This window comes from Octopus bimaculoides, chromosome 14 (assembly GCF_046866305.1).
Source record: "Octopus bimaculoides isolate indiv1 chromosome 14, ASM4686630v1, whole genome shotgun sequence".
Lineage (NCBI taxonomy): Eukaryota > Metazoa > Mollusca > Cephalopoda > Octopoda > Octopodidae > Octopus > Octopus bimaculoides.
The window spans coordinates 54,014,675-54,034,072 of NC_142941.1; the positions used below are offsets into that span (position 1 = coordinate 54,014,675).

At 35.5% G+C, this 19,398-nt stretch overlaps 1 protein-coding gene and 1 long non-coding RNA gene across 2 annotated transcripts in view; both read left to right on the forward strand.

Moving 5' to 3' along the window:
* LOC106868554 (protein FAM184A) overlaps window positions 1-2,826 on the forward strand; it is a 73,641-nt gene extending 70,815 nt beyond the window's left edge. Inside the window, exons 16-18 of the mRNA XM_089362982.1 lie at window positions 1,309-1,426; window positions 1,605-1,709; window positions 2,564-2,826. Coding sequence (XP_089219108.1) covers window positions 1,309-1,426; window positions 1,605-1,709; window positions 2,564-2,746 — 406 coding nt within the window. The 3' untranslated portion in view covers window positions 2,747-2,826. The remainder of the gene's footprint in view (window positions 1-1,308; window positions 1,427-1,604; window positions 1,710-2,563) is intronic.
* A 4,286-nt stretch (window positions 2,827-7,112) lies between these two features.
* LOC128249390 (uncharacterized) overlaps window positions 7,113-19,398 on the forward strand; it is a 110,329-nt gene continuing 98,043 nt past the window's right edge. The window contains exon 1 of the long non-coding RNA XR_008265498.2: window positions 7,113-9,721. This is a non-coding gene — a long non-coding RNA (uncharacterized LOC128249390). The remainder of the gene's footprint in view (window positions 9,722-19,398) is intronic.

Consider the following 19,398-nt stretch of genomic DNA (forward strand, 5'->3'; position numbering starts at 1 on the left):
TCGTGAACAGTATTTGTAGATTAAAATATATTTATTGTTGATTTATATCGAAAACAATGAAGAAATAAATTAAGAGTTTCATTAATTTTCAAGCCCGTGGAATGTAACATGTCGTAGGTCACATCCCTCCGGTCATTTATTTCTAAATTTCTCGCCTGGACGGACAGAAAATGTAGAGGCCTGTCGGATTGACTGACTCCAAAATGGTTAGCTGTGTCGCACATTGTCACGTCATGTTATGAGTGCTTGAGAGGCTTACGTTACTAATAGAAGCGTCTATGGAATACTTAGCCATAGAATGTTTGTATAACTGTAATGTACGTTTCGTGAAATCAACGAGGAAGTAAGAGAGAGAGAGAGAGAGAGAAAGAGAGAGAGTCTGTGTATGCGTGTAGCCTCATAGTGTAAGGGAGACAATTATAACAGTGTCATAAAAGTCATGGGAATTATTTCCCTTGAAAATTGATTTTTTTTTTTCTATTTCCACAAATTAGTTTCAACTGACATTTTTTACCATCTTTTTAAAAAGATCCATTTTATTATTGTCTATTATCCAGGACTTTATTTCTGTTTGTTCTTTTTCAATGAAATATATTGAATTAAATCCCTTTCTGTCTATTTTCTCTTACGATTCACTCACGAACACTACTTGCAGTATTTATTAAACATATACATATGCGCCTGCACATGCACATACATCATCCATCCATCCATGCATGCATGCATCCATGCATCCATACATACATACATCCATGCATCCATACATACATACATACATACATACAATCACTTGTATACATCTGGGTTCTGATTGTTGATGCTGAGGATGCTTGCTTCTCAACGATGAGGGCAAAAACAGTTCATGAATTTAAATCTATAAAATAAGTACCAGTTGAGCACTGGTACTTATTTCAGGCCTTTGCCTCAGTTATTATTATTGGACCAGAGATATTAGGTTTTGAATGTTCAACCATCTTACTTCACTATAAATTTAAAAGGAAGTATACACAAGAAATGACCTCTGACTGTAGTTTGTCCCTGGGTAAGATTAATAATCCAGTGCGTGATCCCAAGTTGTTGTACTTTTCCTTTCCATTTCCTTGGAAATATTTCTACTTAGAAATTCACAAACATATGTCTCTAACTTGGGCAGGGATGTGGTTTGTCTCTCTAATTTGTCATTACCACATAATATGATGAGGGAAAGTAGTTTTCATGCAGTGCATTTGAGCCGAGTGAAAATAGAGAGAAGCCGATATGGAAGGTTCTCATATATCTGAATTTGATTTTTTTTCTTTTATAAATTAGACTGGTAAAAGCTGAAGAGAAATACTCAAATCGAGAGTCTCGTCCGGAAGACCTTGAAGAAATACACCATTTGCGTGATGAGATTCATAATAAAGAGCTACAATTGAAAAAGATACAGGTACCATTCTAATTTTTAAACATTTCATTTCTTATTTTCTTTCCAATTAAAAATTTTTTTTTCATCATAGTTATTTCCCATCCTTGTCATAATTGCTACATTAATTATCAAGTAGGGATGGGGGAAGCTTGAATTTTCAAAGATATACTTTAATATTTTCTTTTGTTGTAATTTTTAGGAAGAGAAACATTTCTTCCAGATGGAACTAATCAACAGAGATACAAACTTCAATAAGATTTTTGGTTCCAGTCTACAGGTGGGTCTTATCAACCCACTGTCAAAGGTAGGTATTGGATTTCCTCATTCCCTATAACTCTTATCATTCTAAATGATGGACTGTTTCATTGCACAAGAACTAATTACCAGAATATATATATATATATATATATATATATATATATATATATATATATATATATATATATATATATATATATATATATATATATATATAGAGAGAGAGAGAGAGAGAGAGAGAGGTACAGGCATGGTTGTGTGGTAAGAAATTTGTTTCTCAACTACATGGTTCCAGGTTCAGTCCCACTGTGTGCCACCTTGAGTATCTTCTATTATAGCCTCAGGCCAACCAAAGCCTTGTGAGTGAATTTGGTAAACGGAATATGTGTGTGTGTGTGTGTGTGTGTGCATGCGTATGTGTGTGTGTCTTTGTGTATACTCCTATCTCTGCTTGACAATCAGTGTTAGAGTGTTTACATCCCCCATAACTTAGTGGTTCAGCATCACCTTGATACAGGTAATTCTTTCCCTATATTCAAATGGCTTCCAGTCCTCCATGTCAGCTAACCTTTTCTCAACTACAACTTCAATCTTTATGCTCTCCAACGCTGTTAATTGTCCACCAATACAGCAAGCTGTTCCCACAAAAAGGAGAAATAAGAGATCATCACATTTAGCCTGAACACCCTGTATACATACACACATACATACATACATAAATACACACATACATACATACATACACGAATGCACACAGATACACACACACACATACACACGCCCTCGCACATTTAAATGTCAGTGATATCGTATTTAATGCCGGGAGCATTAAAAAGCTAATTACAGTTAATTATGCTGTCGGGAAAAACCATTAATAGTGTTTTGTTATTTCTGTTGCAGACCAAGGCAAGATCAGAACCTCCTCCCCGCAAATACACCAGTGCCCCCAGCTTACAGCAGATACAGGTTTCTTCCACTTTACAACAGAACCAATGTCGTCTGGAACACTTACCGGGATCACCAGTCCATGATGAAAAGCTAAACCCAGTACCACCTTTACCACCAATGTATTTCAAAAAATGAACACTTTACAATGGCACACACACACACACACACACACACACACACACACACACACACACACACATACATGCACACACACATACATGCACACACACACACACACATGCACATTCATGCACATACTGCTTATATACATTTATGCATAAGTGCATACATAAATACATTTATATATATTTACATGCATATGTGTGCATGTACATGCACACACACTCACATATTTACTTATATATATATATATATCTATATATATATATATATATATATACACACACACACACATATTTGTCAAAAGATAGACATATACACAAACATATAAACACACATACAAACATACACGTTTACATATATCTGTGTGTGTATGTGTGTGTGTGTGTGTATATATATATATATACACACACACACACACATGCATATAAAATGTATGGGTGTGTTTTTGTATACATATATATGTATGTACACATGTATGTATGTACATGCATTCATGCATATATGCGTACACACTATATATCTCTGCACATTCCAGTATGCATGCATCTTTATGCACACCCATATGTCGACAAATTTTCACATACACACATATGGGTACAAGTTTTATGCATTCCCATTGAATCTCGCACAAAGTGACCCATCGCCACCAGTATACAATGAAACTTTCTTCCACACGTACATAGGCACACAGGGCACGCGTGCACACACACACACACACACACACACACACTCACACACTCTCTCACACACACACACTCATCCCATATACACATTTACATAAAGTGTCATTTCAATGTGCATTCAAATATCAACTGTCAAATGTTTTCTTTATATTTTCAAGAGGATTTTGTGTGTTTCTACACACTGACATGGTTGTGTGTGCATGTACATGTGTGTGTGTGTGTGTGCATGTATGTGTGTTCGTTTGTGTGCATGTATGTGTGTTCGTTTGTGTGCATGTGTGTGTGTGTGTGAATGCACGAGCGTGTGTGTCTATGTGTGTATGTATGTGTTTGTGTGTCTTTTATTATTTCTATTTTGGACGTTTGAATATGCCGTATCATAGCAAATGTAAATAGCATGACATAAGGACATCGTTTTGGTTGATAATCACCCAACCATGAAATTGGAGTGGTGTCTAATAACAATGGTTGGGTGGCTTGTTACGAGAAGAATATTGTTGTCTGCTGGACGATGAGGTAAGAATATTGCAGAATCCAAGGAAACTGATTGTAGACTACTCCTGTCAAAGTTAATCTATAAAAGTTTAAAGGAAAAAAAAAAAAAAAAAAAAAAACGAAAATTACTGCCAGTTAATTTGATTGGAAGAATGAAATTCTAATGTTTTGTTCACTTGTCCTTCTTTGGAGAAAAAGATATGCAGAGGTTTTATATTCTTATAATATATATGTGTGTTTGTGTTTATACATGTGTGTGTGTGTGTATACATATATATGTGTGTGTGTATATATATATATGTATATATGTGTGTATATATATATATATATATATATATATATATGTATAAAACGAAGATATCATGAGTCAGTGGAGGCGCAATGGCCCAGTGGTTAGGGCAGCGGACTCGCGGTCATAGGATCGCGGTTTCGATTCCCAGACCGGGCGTTGTGAGTATTTATTGAGCGAAAACACCTAAAAGCTCCACGAGGCTCCGGCAGGGGATGGTGGCGAACCCTGCTGTACTCTTTCACCACAAATTTCTCTCACTCCTTCTTCCTGTTTCTGTTGTGCCTGTAATTCAAAGGGTCAGCCTTATCACACTCTGTGTCACGCTGAATCTCCCCGAGAACTACGTTAAGGGTACACGTGTCTGTGGAGTGCTCAGCCACTTGCACGTTAATTTCACAAGCAGGCTGTTCCGTTGATCGGATCAATTGGAACCCTCGTCGTCGTAACCGACGGAGTGCCACAATAAGCAGCTCATAAACTAACATATGCTGGTTGTCTGATTAAAACTGTGAGACTAAAATAGACCACACGGTTATGATTTCAAGCCTTACAACAGCCTTCCACTGCATTTCTGTTGTAGTTGGGCTTGAAGCACTTCTGTGCAAAGGACATAAATATGCTAATCTCAGATTATTTTCCTTTCGTTTGGTTGGCTGACGAATGTTCCAGTTGATCTGATCAACAACAACCTGCTTGTGAAATTAACATGCAAGGGGCTGAGCACTCCACAAACACGCGTGCCCTTAACGAAGTTCTCAGGAAAATTCAGCGTGACAGGATGTGATAAGATCAAACCCTTTTGTAATTACAGGTACAACTAATTTTGCCAGCTGAGTGGATTGGAACAACGTGAAATAAAATGTTTTGCTCAAAGACACAACGTACTGTCAGGAATCAAAGTCAGGACCTTACGGTCATGAACTGAATACTCTAGCCACTCAGCCACGTGCCTTTCTTCTCTGCCATATGGTTCAATTGTATAACATGAGGGAAGTGTTAACAAAAATACTTTGCAACAACAAAAGCAACAACAATACAAAACAAAGTCAGACGGGAATACTGCATGGTACCTTAGAACGTACGTATCGGCACAGGCATGGCTGTGTGGTTAAGAAGTTCGTTCCTCAACCATGTGGTTTTAGGTTCAGTCCCATTGCAAGGCACCTTGTACAAGTGCCGTCTGTTACTCCTCTTGGTTCACCAAAGTCTTGTGAATGGGTTTGATAAGATGGAGACTGAAATAAGTCCATTGCATATATATATATATATAAATATATAAAGGCGAATACGTATTTTCTATACCTTGTGGTATTTCATCATGGCCGGTATCTATATAAAGTAAAGGAATAGGGATTTTGAATCCGGGCAGACACGTTATCAGTACTCTGATATAATCCAGGTTCTGGCTAACCACATCGAATGATAGGGAACACATAAAATTGTTTAAGGTAAGCAAGTACAACAATGATACGTCACTTGACAGGTAAACCCTGAGTTCGTTTCCTTAGATCTTATACAGCATAACAGAGTACACACACACGCACACACACAAACACACACACACAGCACACACATTCAAGACATGAAGAAGAGTGAATTATACATCTGCAAAATTTGTTTATTACAGTATTATTCACTTTACATTCATGTTTAGATTTCAGTCCCGACGTGTGTTTCTGCTGCATAAGTGTTCTAAAGCTGCATGGATGCATCTACCCTGGATGAATATACACTGCAATTGAATCAACTGAATCAGCACATAAATGCTACATCGAAGGACATTCGGACAGTTATGCAACAGAAACACGTGTCGGGACTGAAATCTAACTTGAATGTAATACTGTAGTAAACAAGTTTTGAAGCTGCTTAATTCTCTATCTTTTTTTCCCTGATGTTTTATATATAATGTTGGCTAACATCTGCAGATGTATGTTCTGTGGTAATTATAACTTTGAAACAAAACACCAGTAGTTTATTAAACACTCGTATTGTTTCATAAATGAAACAATACTACATCACACTTTTGAAGTTCGGACAAAAATATGGTATAAAAGTTAAAAAGTAAACGCTGAATTAAAAGGTAAACACTAAAGCAGGATATAACAAAAACAACAACACAAATAATAACCCAACTCCGTATTGGCTTAGAAAGAGTGTCAATAGAACAGAACAAAAACGAAAAACAATATCGCATAGCATCAGTATTTTCTTGCTTTTAACCCGACAAGGTAGATTGACAGAACATCAGTCAATTATGCTGTGTTGTTGTTACTTCCTATCCTATGGTTTCTCTTTGAAGTTAGGTATTCTAGGCTTGAATTGAGAGTTAGGTATTTTATTTTCCTCTCCTTTTCTATTTTATTTTCCGTGGTTATAACACAGTTATAATAACGTCTAGAAAGGAATTGACTGCTTTGCTACAAAATTTGACTTTCAATACTACTGCTGCTACTACTACTACTACTACTACTACTACTACTACTACTACTACTACTACTACTAAATAGCAACAACAATAATTATAATGCTTCTTTCTACTACAGGTACAAAGCTTGAACATTTTGAGGGGAGGGGTTAATCGATTATATCGACTCCAGTTTTCAACTGGTGCTCATTTTATCGACCCTGAAACGATGAAAGGTACACCTGATGAAGGGTGGAGAGTAAATCAGCCGAAACGTTGTGGTAACAACAAACAAGACGAGGACACATGTCTGTCCAATGTAAATAATGTACAGAATTCCGCATCTCTAAAATATAGAACAGTGAAAATCAGACTAGGTTGGAATTTTATTGATTAATATATATATATATGTATGTGTATATATATATATATATATATATATATATATATATATATATATATATATATATATCCACGAGCCTTGGCAGTGCAATTTAACTTGATCTGAGAGAGGAATCTCATGTTTGAGAATGTACAAACTCTCAAAATATAGTCGGTGCTTTAACTAAACGCTATAGTCTTGATAGGGTGTTTGCCTAGCTTCCTGAACGCCGTGTCGGTGTTAGGTTAGCTCCCCAAACGCCACTGTTTAAGAAAGCAACTGTAAATGTGTTAAACCAACTTAGGAATCTGAACTCTTAGATCAACGTTTAATTTGGTGATGGAAAGAGTTTTATCTATTTATGCTTACAAACTGAAACAAGAACAACAACAAAACGAAATTTAAGTGTTATTTGGGTGAACAAATCTGAACAAAGAATGACAAAGTGAGCTTTTGATATTTCCAAAAAGAAACCAATTTAATTTTGGTCAGCTGGAAAAAAACAACAACAAAAACTCTCTACTTTAAACAACAACAATAATAACAATACTGCCGTCTGCACCCCCCCACCACCGCCGCCGCACAAAAAAAAAAACAACAAATAAAGCAAGAAAAAATTCTACCACAGAAAACTCTTCACCCGTTGACTGATCACTTACTCTCTTAATGGATATTCTAAGTATTATTTATATATCGATGTCAAAATAAAGCTTTTTTGAGAGAAAAATTGTCTGGCTTAGAATATCATCGTCGTCATCATCGTCATAACCGCCACCACCGCTGCCGTCGTCGCCGCCGTCGCCATCATCATCATCATCAACAGCTACAACTGCGTTTTGTCCATTAGAAAGCAGCGACACAATGCGGGATAGACTGCCTTGCGGTATTCGTTCCGTCGTCCTCTGAGTGCGAATCCTACTGAGTTCAACTTTGCATTTAATTCTTTCGGGGATGGCTAACGAGAGCGCGCACACGCACACACACACACACTCACACAAGCCGTCGATGGATTGGCAGGATTTAGCATTTGTTGCGGTTCTTTGCGTTCAGAAGACAACGTCTGGCAACGCGACTCTGATACCAAGGAGTAGCAACCCCGCTTTTTTTTCTAAAAAAAAAAAAAAAGAAAGACCTCTCCTTTTGGTAATACTGCTGGTGGGGCAAGGGGAAGGGAACTTGTCTGCTGCAGAGAAAACTGAAGAAAGAAACAAAACCTTTCTGGGGTTTGCGCATGATAATAGGTTACAAAGACGAGGCTTCAAGTTGACCCGATGAAAAGAACAACCTGCTCGGGGAAACTAACATGCAAGTGGCTGAATACACCACAGACACACGTACCCTTAATGTAGTTCTGAGGGAGATTCAGCGTGGCAGAGAATGCGACAGGGATAACCCTTTTCAATTACAGATGCAACTCATTTTTGCCAGCTGAGAAGACTGGAGTAATGTGAAATAAAGTGTCTTGCTCAAGGACAACGCGTTGCCGGGAATCAAACGCACTACCTTAATATCTTGGGCCGAATACCCTAACCGCTAAATCACGCACCTCCACGCATATTGGTGCAGATTCATGGTTAACCTTGTCCAACTTTAACCGATAGAGGCCCTAAGCTTAAAATTTAATTGTTGTTGTTTAGTTCTTAGTATTGCTATGATGAATTATGATGAAAGACGTAACCGGTCTGACGGCTCTGTATTTTTTCGTTTCTTTTATTTAGATTTTTCTAACGTGTTTTTTGTTGTTGTTTGAAGCCGAAAGGTCGTTTATTTTAAAGGAGATTCGGTTGCTATGTGTAACTAGGTGAACAACTTCCCAGAGGTGCTCTTCCTGGGTTCGATGCTGTTGATGCTATTGTAGCTGTAGTTGTTTGTTTCTCACCTCCCCCACCATCATCAGTCGTGATCATGAAGATCAAAGCCGTTAAAGGCATGAGCATCCTGTGGTTTCTTCCTTTAATTTAGACAGTCTGTCAGGGACAGCGGTTGGTAAGGTGGTCATTATTGACCCGAAGGGGTCGATAAACACCCGAAACGATTTTGAGCATTAAGGGCACTCGGCAGAATTTGAGCTCAGAACATAAAGACGTGCTAACAGTTCTACCAACTTGCCGTCTTTCAAAGGTGTTAAAAATAATCCTTTCTGCTACAGGCGCAAGGCTTGAAATTTTTGGGGAGGGGCTAAGTCGATTACATCAACCCCAGTACTCAACTGGTACCTAATTTATCGACTCCGAAAGAATGAAAGGCAAAGTCGACCTTGGCGGAATTCGAACTCAGAACGTAGCGGCAGACAAAATACCGCTGAACATTTCGCTCGACATGCTAACGGTTCTGCCAGCTCGCCGCTTAAGATATTCTTTTCTACTCAAGGCACAAGGCCGCCTTAAGATATTAAAATAATATGACTGATAAAATGCTCACCTATCTAGGATCGAAACTGCAACCAACTCTCTAACCTCATTCAGAGTGTTTTGTGATTAAAAAAAAAATTTTGCTGAAATAGAATGGTCCAATATTTCGTCCATTTAATTGTTGTAGTTTCAAAATTTGCAGCCAATCACATGCAAAGAAACAATGATTATAGAAATTACTCTCTCTCACACACACGCTGAAATTTGTTGCTGCTGTTAAATCAACGGAACTTGGTCGGCATGTTAACATTAAAAAAAATCAAAAAATGTCTGTTTGCAGATGTTAGCCTTTCACAGTCGACGGAAGAGATGTCTGAAGGGTAGTTAACGCATTTTGTTTTATTTTAAACTCTATTGTCGGAGAAGAATGTCACCCACTCAATCACATATTTAAATATCATAATCTTTTTACTGGAAAATATTTCTTTTGAAATTTATTGTAAACATTTTTAGCAGTAATGAATGCAGAATCTTTCTTTTTTGTTTATACAACTTGAAATTTATCATTTTATGTTTTTAATGACATTTTCTGTCTTGCTTTTAATCAATTGGTTTTCTTCACGTCAGCTTCTTCGCGTTTTTTATTACTAACATTTTGATATAATTTTTCATTTTCTTGTGGCTCTTCAATCGCTGGCTACTTGAAATCGAAACCAATCGGACTGACCGTTTATTTTGTTCTGCAGCCATGACCTGTTCGAATGAAGAACAGTAATATTTCTGATAAAAATGAGACAAATGGAACGTAACAGAACAGAATAATATGGAAAGAAAAAAACTATTCTCCTTTTGTAAGCCTGTCATTTTCAGATCTTTTAAAACCTATACCGTCTCTAGACTCCAAGAAAAAAGGCGGCTGAATTATCCTTTTGGAATAATCATAAAATTTCTATTTTGCTGAAGAAAAAAGTAAAATTTCCTTAAATATCGTTTGCAGATATTGCTTTTTTTTTTTTTTTCGTTATTGTCCATTGTCGACATTTGTATAATCTGTTAATCAGAACAAAATTAGTTAATAAGATTTCCTACAAATATCTAATTTGTAGTTGGGCTTTTAACAGAATTGAATGGCTGTTTTCCACATAAACTGGAGAACTTTTACTCTTAAACTCTCGATGTATATGAAATAGATACCATTATCGATTCTAAACTGGCTGGTGGTTACAAGTAGTTTCTTAATTTAAAAAATGTTTTTGGCTACTTCCATGAACATCAATCTCTTTGTTAGAATTTATATACATCACATCTCTTCCCCTGCGTGTAATTGTCGTTATTTTTCATCAGAAAATATCAAGTGCAGTAAATAAAAATTCTGTGTTAATCATTTTCACAGGCTGCCCTAGAAAAACATTTTCATTCTCTACTAATCTCAATGTGCAAGTACACAAACACCACGGCAGACTAAAACCTACTGAGGGATGTACTGTACTATCTTTTGCCCGGCATATGGTACCTTCCTTTCCGGCATGACTCCGTATTTTATCCAGCATATTGAACCACCTTCAATCTGGTATATTTCTCTACAAGTAATCCGGCATATAGTACAACCTTTAATTTGCTATATGACCACCTTTTACCAGGTATATTCCACCGCTCGTAATCTGGCGTACCACATTTAATGCGGGATATCGCCACGGCTTTATTCCGGCATTTGTAACGACTTTTAATCCTGTACACGACACCATATTTAATCCTGAATATTCCACTGCTGATTAAATCCAGTAAATGTTATTTCATGCAATGAAGTATATTGTGCCACCTGTAATCCGGCATATTTTACCACTCCTAATCTGGATATGGCATATTTCACAACATTAATCCAAAATACTGAACCACCTGTAATTCGGCATATTGATACCATCTTAAATCCAGAATACGTCGGCATATGGCACCACCTTTAATTCGGCAAATGATGGACCTTTAATACGAAATGTGGTTCGATAAGCCGGATTGAAAGTGGTGCCATATGTCGCATATCTCGGATGACATGTAGTGAAATATGCCGTATTAAAGATGGCACAATAAGCCACATAAAAGAGTGGTCATATAGCGGTTTGCAGATGGTGTCATATACCGGATAAAACGTTTCGAATATGAAAAGTTTTATAAACCTAGAAATGTCGAGTGGTTGGTGGTTGGCGCCACCTGAGGAGATTTCGGCTATTGTGTTAAGAAACACTGTGATATTCAAAACCATGAAGACAGCTACAAGAAAAATAGAGCTTGCACCGATAGAAGCCATAGAGGAGTGTATCAAGGAACTGAAAAGACTTGCATTACGAGAGGGAGAAAATACGCCACTGTGGAGGTGCGCTTCACAATGGAGGAGGAAGCAATAAAGCACTCCACAGAGGCTACAAGATCAGAAGAACGGATGCTCCTGCCTTCGTACTGTGGCAAACGTGTGGTCAAAATGCGAGTGGGTAAGGTGCCACCCGAATTAAAAGAATGGCTGATGACAGCCATAACATAATATGAATGATGGGAAGATTTTGAAGGCAACCAGGACCCAGAAAGTAAACTACTGGAGATATGGAATTGAATCGACAATACAGGCAACTACGGAGGATTTGAACAGTGGTGAATGAGATTGTGCTGCCAGAAGATGTAAGATTGTGAGTTATTGTGGAGGGAAGGCCCCCGATATGTTTCACATGTGGAGAGAGGGGCCACATGAAGGCGTGGTGCGCCCAAAGAGTACAACAAGCAGAAAAGGTAGAGAGAGGAGAGTGTGGACCAGTTCATGGTAACAAAAAAAGGATTTACTGTGGTTAAAAAGAAAAGAATGAGGAGCGGAGGAATGAGTTCTCCGCCAGAGAAGCAGAAAAAGAAGAGAAGAGAGATTCTTTAACCTAGCAAGATTCTCTATTAGAAATTTCTGTAGTTTTGAATTTTAATTTTTAACGAAAGGTAACAGAAAAGACCGAAAGGTTTTTCAAAGTATCTCATGATTTTTAGATAAAAAAAAAAAAACTATTCGGTAGTTGAATAATTTCCTGTTAAAAGGTAATTTGATTGCAAAAAAAGGTCTTTCATGTTTTGCCAAAAAATTATTTCATAAAATTTATGAATGAGATAACCATTTCGCATTAAGTATCAGCCATAAGAAAGTGTCCTTATTTAATATGCTCAAAATCATTTTTCTTTCAACTGTAAGTGATGACACGTTTTTTTAGATAAAATCTTTTTTTACTTAAGCAGACGAACGTGCTTATAAGGTCGTCTGGCTCATTTGATTCAAGGAATTTCTTGTTTTCAATTGAATAGTATTCTTTAACAAAATTACTTCCCCCTCAGCGTATTCATTTCAGTGAAATTGACTTAAAATTCTTGTTGAGGAGTTCAGTAGGGCAAGTTTAAAAAAAAATCAATACTTATTGATATTGTAACATGGTTTCAGTTCTCTTTGAAATCATTTCACTTCTCTCAAATGACTAATAGAGATGAATTCTTAAGTTAGTATGTTTTAGATGTTTTTTTTACTAAAACTAGCTGAAAGTATGGAAAATATTGACACTGCTGGGAATATGGTAGAAGTAGCAGATCTCAATTCTCAATGATTTTATGCGCATAATTTTGAACTTAACTTTCATCACTCATGGGCAAACTTACAGAAAAAAACAGAATGTGTTAACATTGTATGAGAATTTTTAAATAGTTGATTCGTCTGTATGAAAAGGTCAAACGAAGATGATCTGATACTGGTGAAGTACAATATTTGAATTTTCTGGAGAATTATAATCAATTCTCTGATTTATCTTTTTCTATCGTTGCTGTTTAGCCTTAAGTTATTCTTGTACTTAATATAATCAAAAGTATTCCTAGTTGAGCCTATCCAGTGGTATTTTTTAGGAATAATGCATCTAGGACTAACTTATCCCTATCTCTTTTTAAATATCTTACAAGGGGCGATTTCAGTTTTCTGCTATAATTTATAGCAGATTGTGCAACTCCGTATACGGTCCCTTGGTATTACGAAGTGAACTATGTCTAAGAAATGATGTATTGTTTAAGCGCCGTTTGCATATGCTTGTATTCCTTTGACTGTCAATCGCTATGGCGGAAGAATGTGTATGGTGGACGCGTCTGAAAGGTCTAGAGACAAAGACTTTCCTCTCTGGGCAATCTCTGATCAACTTCTTCAAGTATCACCTGAAGAGGAAGGTGAGAGTAGAAAGGGAAGTCTTGTCTAGTGAATGCTTAAAAAAAAAAAAAGATGGGTGAATGTAGCAAGAATGGCACGTGTGAATGACGGAGCCACCTTGAGCATAACCCTATAAAAGAGTAAAAAAAAATCAAGAAAAAAGGCAAAAGAGAGTCACTTACTGTTATAGTCTCTTCAATAACAATGACAATATTGACCAAGGTTACCGTGATCTTTTCCGTAGGCTTTTCTTTCCACGGCTAAACCTAAACTGTCCTCCCCTTTTTTACACAAGAACATTACTGTGATATACGATCCCTATTGATCGTTTTTTTTCTTCCCGATCCCTTTTGATCGAACTCCCCCCGTTTTCTTTCCTACGATCCCTTTTGATCACCCCCCCCACTTTTCTCCCTCTCCTTCCCCCTCCCAAAAAGAAAAGCTCTACATTGTATTTGCCCCATCTGTGTTGAGCCCTGTGTGGCTATACACACATATATATACAGAAATAAACACACACACACACACACATGCACAGATATGTTTGTTTATACATATAAAATTCATATGCATAAATATCTACATGTTTGCTTTTCCATCAGTCTATATACTACATATATTATCTATCCGAAAAGATTTATATATACATCCATCAACCTTTCGATGTATTCACACACTCACACACACACACGTGTACGTGCGTCTTTATATGTACATTCAAATATATATATATATGCTTTATATGTACATTTACATCTATATATGTATATACACACGCATAAGATTTCACATATAGCTTAAATAATGGCCATATCTACATTTTATGTAAATATAAGTGAATCTACATTTCTTGCGTATTATCTTCCTGCATTTTTTAGAAAGTACCATACACATGCGTACGCACACTCACGTGAGAGCACGTACCTGCGATTTTCTGTCTAGGTAAATGTTACAAACTGTAAAATATTCAACGTGAATAATAGTTTTATATATATTTTTTCCTTCATCCTATTTGCTTTTTTAAGCACTCGCAAAGCAGTTTTTTTTCATTATATAGGAATACATATTCATATATTACCGCGTGCTCTCTCACACACGCACAAATGCATATACAACATATACACACGCACATATGCGTACAGCATATACTCATGCTCTTCTGTGCAGTAACAAGGTATATATTTCTGTAAATATGTATCATATTTAAATGTGTGTGTATAAGTAAATAGGAACCTTTGATTTTACGCTGTGCGATATCTTCATAAATTTGTGTATTTTTCCTCTTTTGTACTATGAACTTAACCTACGTATGTATTCTCAACATAAACACTTAAAACTGATTATATGTTCGTGTGTTTATGTATGCCTGCATGTGTGTGTGTAGGCATGCATGCATGTATGTATGTGTGTAGGCATGCATGCATGTATGTATGTGTGTAGGCATGCATATATGTACGTATGTATGTATATGCATGTATATGTGTGTGTGTATATATCTATATGTATATATATATAATTAATGTATGTGCATATGTATGTGCAAATGTCTATGCATGTGTGTATGTATATGTGTGCAATATATATTTATATACGTGTACACAGATTTAATTTACTTTATATATACATGCAATCTGATGTCTTGTATAACACCAACATTCCCATTAAAAGACAACCATACATCATATTTTATACATTTGCACTGGTGTACGTATGTATATATATATATATATATATATAAGGTAAAATTTTAGGTAAAATTATATATATATATATACACACATTCAAATATTCACATACACTTACTTGTAGATTGAGGATATACACGGAGACACATGGAAACGTATGCAAACATTACTCAAACTTAATTTCTCTCCAATATTCTCCTGTTTCTTAACATTCTATCACTAACGCTCAATTCTGGAGTCTTTATGTATATCTCTTATATCCATCTCTCTATATTTGCATTGATACTATTCAATTTTCTGCTCTTTTTATTCAGCCTGACCGAATTTTGTTTAAAGCACATAAAAATACAAATACTTCAGTGTGTGTGTGTGTGTTTGTGTGTGCGTGTGTGTATTTTTGTATGTATGTATGTTTGTACGAGGGATGCTGATAGTTCCTGGCTTTGGGTAAAAGAAAATATTGGAATATCAGTTAATTACGAGTTTGTTCAACATATTCCTCACTCAGATTCACACACTTATCACATTAGTCGGTCAGTTTTTCTAACCCCTGTAAAAGAACTCGGAGGTTGGCCCTCAGACGAGGCCTTTCGCTATACCCTTAAAACCAGGAACTTTTCAGTACCTCCCGTATGTATGTATGCGTCCATCCGTCCATCCTAACAAGTGTATTTATGTGTTCGTGCAGAGGTAGCTAGAGGGAAGGAGGCAAACACTTAAGTGCAAATGAAAAGAAGATACTGAATATGGTTATATTTTTGTCTCATTCAACTCGACCAGCGTGCACTTTGACAATGAAATATTTCCAGTGTGTTTATGTTTCAGTTTGCTGAACCATTTGAAGATCGGACTTATGAGAATTTGAAGCTTCGGTTTTACCTATGTATATATAACGTGTGTGTAGTGTACATAGGTGTATATGCATATATCAATGTATCTGTCCCTGTACATATGCATGCGAAAACATATCTGTCTGGCTGTCTGTCTGGCGATGAAGGGAATGGGACAGGTAGTTAGATTTATATAATTTGATATAAGTTTTTATCCGTCAGTCTCGAGATCGTTGCTTGATAAAGCGATTGAGTTCGCAAAAAACACATGTCAGTATTGACCACATGGACCTGGACTTTATCATGTATGCAGGAAACCACTTCTGTTTAGTCAGGGCTCAGCGTGGATTAAAAACTCTGATGCAGATGAATTGTTCGATGCATCGGTGCGGACATCTGCGATCTTGTAGGTTTCTTTATATTAAATACACTGAGAAACAAGTTTCCATCCCACGATATTGGCGTATACCAGGTTGATGGGTTGTAAATATCTCATTGCTGTGATGATTACACTTTCGAAAAAATTAAGAAAGACTCATGAATATCTTTGGTCAATTATGCCTCAAAATCACTGTCCCACTAATCTGTCAAAAGTCTATTTTCTAGATGTTTCTCTGGATATAAACTCCCACACCTATAAAACGTACCGTAAACCAAACGACGAACTCTCCTATATACAAACAATCCTGTCACCTACCTATAGTGTTTAAAAACCTGATAACTAACATGATTAATAGGATATTTAATCTCCTTTTAAAGAAATATTTGATAAGGCAATTCCTGTAACAAAGTCCTAGCTAACAACGACTTCAGGAATAAGATATATTGCATTTCTTCAAGTAAAAATATATATCATAAAAATAGACCTAAAAACAGATATAGGAAAATAAGGTTCGACCTCCTCACCTCATTTCTCTCTAAATATTAAAACTAATGCAGGCCAGAAATTCATGTCTTTTAGATAAGCATTTCACAGTAGACCATAAATTCAGGAATATTTTTTAAGAGATGTTCCATAAAAATATCTCACAGTTGCTGCCTGAATATGAAGATCCTTATCACTCGTAAGCATCACCAAGAGCCTACTCTCAATTGTAATTGTCGACTCCCTAAAGCTTTATTTCTTGCGCAGGCCTGTATAATAAACTCCGTCGTCTATAGTGTTGTTAAGATTTCCAAGTGAAGAGAAAGATTACATCGGTTTATGGCGAAAGTGATTTCAAAAGACGTAATGCAAACCACCCATTCCGGCACATAAATAAAAGTAAAGTCACTAAGTTGGCACCTCGCATAAAATCAAGTGGAGAGTCTTTGAGAAATCCATGCCATATGTAAATGGATCTAAGAAATGCAAGTTATGCGCAGCTGAAAGATAGTACATTCTTTTAAATTTCAAAATTCCACCTCATTACTTAATTCAAGATCTGAAAATTTCACTAATTGCAAGCATATCGAAAAATTTCTATTATTGAACTGGAGGACACCATCCTCTCCGAACTGAACAGCTGTATGCACACTTTGTAACCCTCTCCGTTGCATTATCCATCAACAAGTAGTTTAGTTATGGCTTTTACAGCCATAACTATTTCTTTCCTTTCTCTGTTTTTAATCACCCTTCCACAGTCTGCACCAACCGTCTCATTTTTACTCGTGATATCTCTATGTACCAGCGTCCTGATTTTCAAATAGAATAGACCATGTGCTCAGAGACTTAGGACTGATTGGAGTAACACCAGGTGTGTTATAAAACAAAGAAAAAACTGCATAGACACGTGTCTCAAAAGCAAGAAGCTATTAATAGCTCGTATTCTTATACTGTGTACATTAAATGATATATCTATAAGTATATCACATACGAACACACAAACACGTATCATGTATGTATATACCACACACATATATGTATATATCACACACAGATTTGTATATATCGTCTATCTATCTATCTATCTATCTATCTATCTATCTATATAATGTTTGTATGTATGATGTCTAAAAAAGATCCTTTCCGAAGTGACAACTCTGCATCATGTTCTGTAAAATCTACAGTAATAAGTATGTAAATAGACACCATGGAGCAAAAAAAAAGAGAAGCATAAATAAAATTATAAATAAATGAAAAGAAAACAACTTGAAGTAAATAAATACTTTTTTTAATATATTTTCTTCTTTATTCTCACGCCCACATCCTGAAAAAAAAAATCTTTTTCGAAAATTACATTCATGTCTTCTTCAGTTTCCAATTCTCTATATTGTTTACATTTTGACACGTGCAGACTGGGATATAAATGTCAAAATCTGATGATACGATTTTATAGAAAGCAGTAAAATACGGCGTAGACGAAAAAAAACTACTCTTTCTTCAATTCCCCCGTTCTTTTAAATTTCTTCCTTTATTTTAACTTCTCTTTTTGACTTATTTCTGCTCACAATTGGAACATTTAAAATAATGTAACAAAACTAAACAAAAATTGTTTTAAAAATAAATAGTAGAAAAAACAAAACAAAACACAAACAAACGAAAGCAACATGGAATAAACCGGATAAAAATATAGAGTAGAATATATAAAGAAGGGAGATAACCAATAAAAAGAAATGTAAGCAAAAAACCGGAGTCTATACTATATTTTGTAATGTAATTTAAATTATATACATTTATACATACATAATCACACATGCACACAAATATATATATATATATATATATATATATATATATAATAGTGTGTATTTGTGTTATAAATATATTCGTTTGTATTATTTTTTGTGTATCTTATATATATTTCAGATTATAGCAAACCTATCTCTCTGTAAATGTTTTACACGCACAAATAAAGCTATGTATATGTTTTTATACAAATGCAGCCATATGAATGTGTGTGTATATATATATATATATATATATGAACGTATACATATTTATATACACGCATTATTCATATACATATATCATGTGTATAAATGTGTGTATGGTTATATATATTTACATCATTGTGTGTATGTGTGTGTGGATGTATGCATGTGTTTTGGCATATCTGCATATATTTTGTAACACTGTATTATATGTATATATATTTAACAGATCTATCAAAATACAAAGGGAAAAAAAAAGTAAATAGTAATAAGAAAAAAGTCTTGAAAATTAATAACAGCAGCAACAACTAATATATTTTTCACACATACACACACATACACAAATGTATATATATATATATACATACATACACACACGTATCTATGTTTATGTACATATATGTATAAGTATATATATATATTAATATATCTATATGTAGATATATGCATATGTATATATACAAATATGTAATATATATATATAT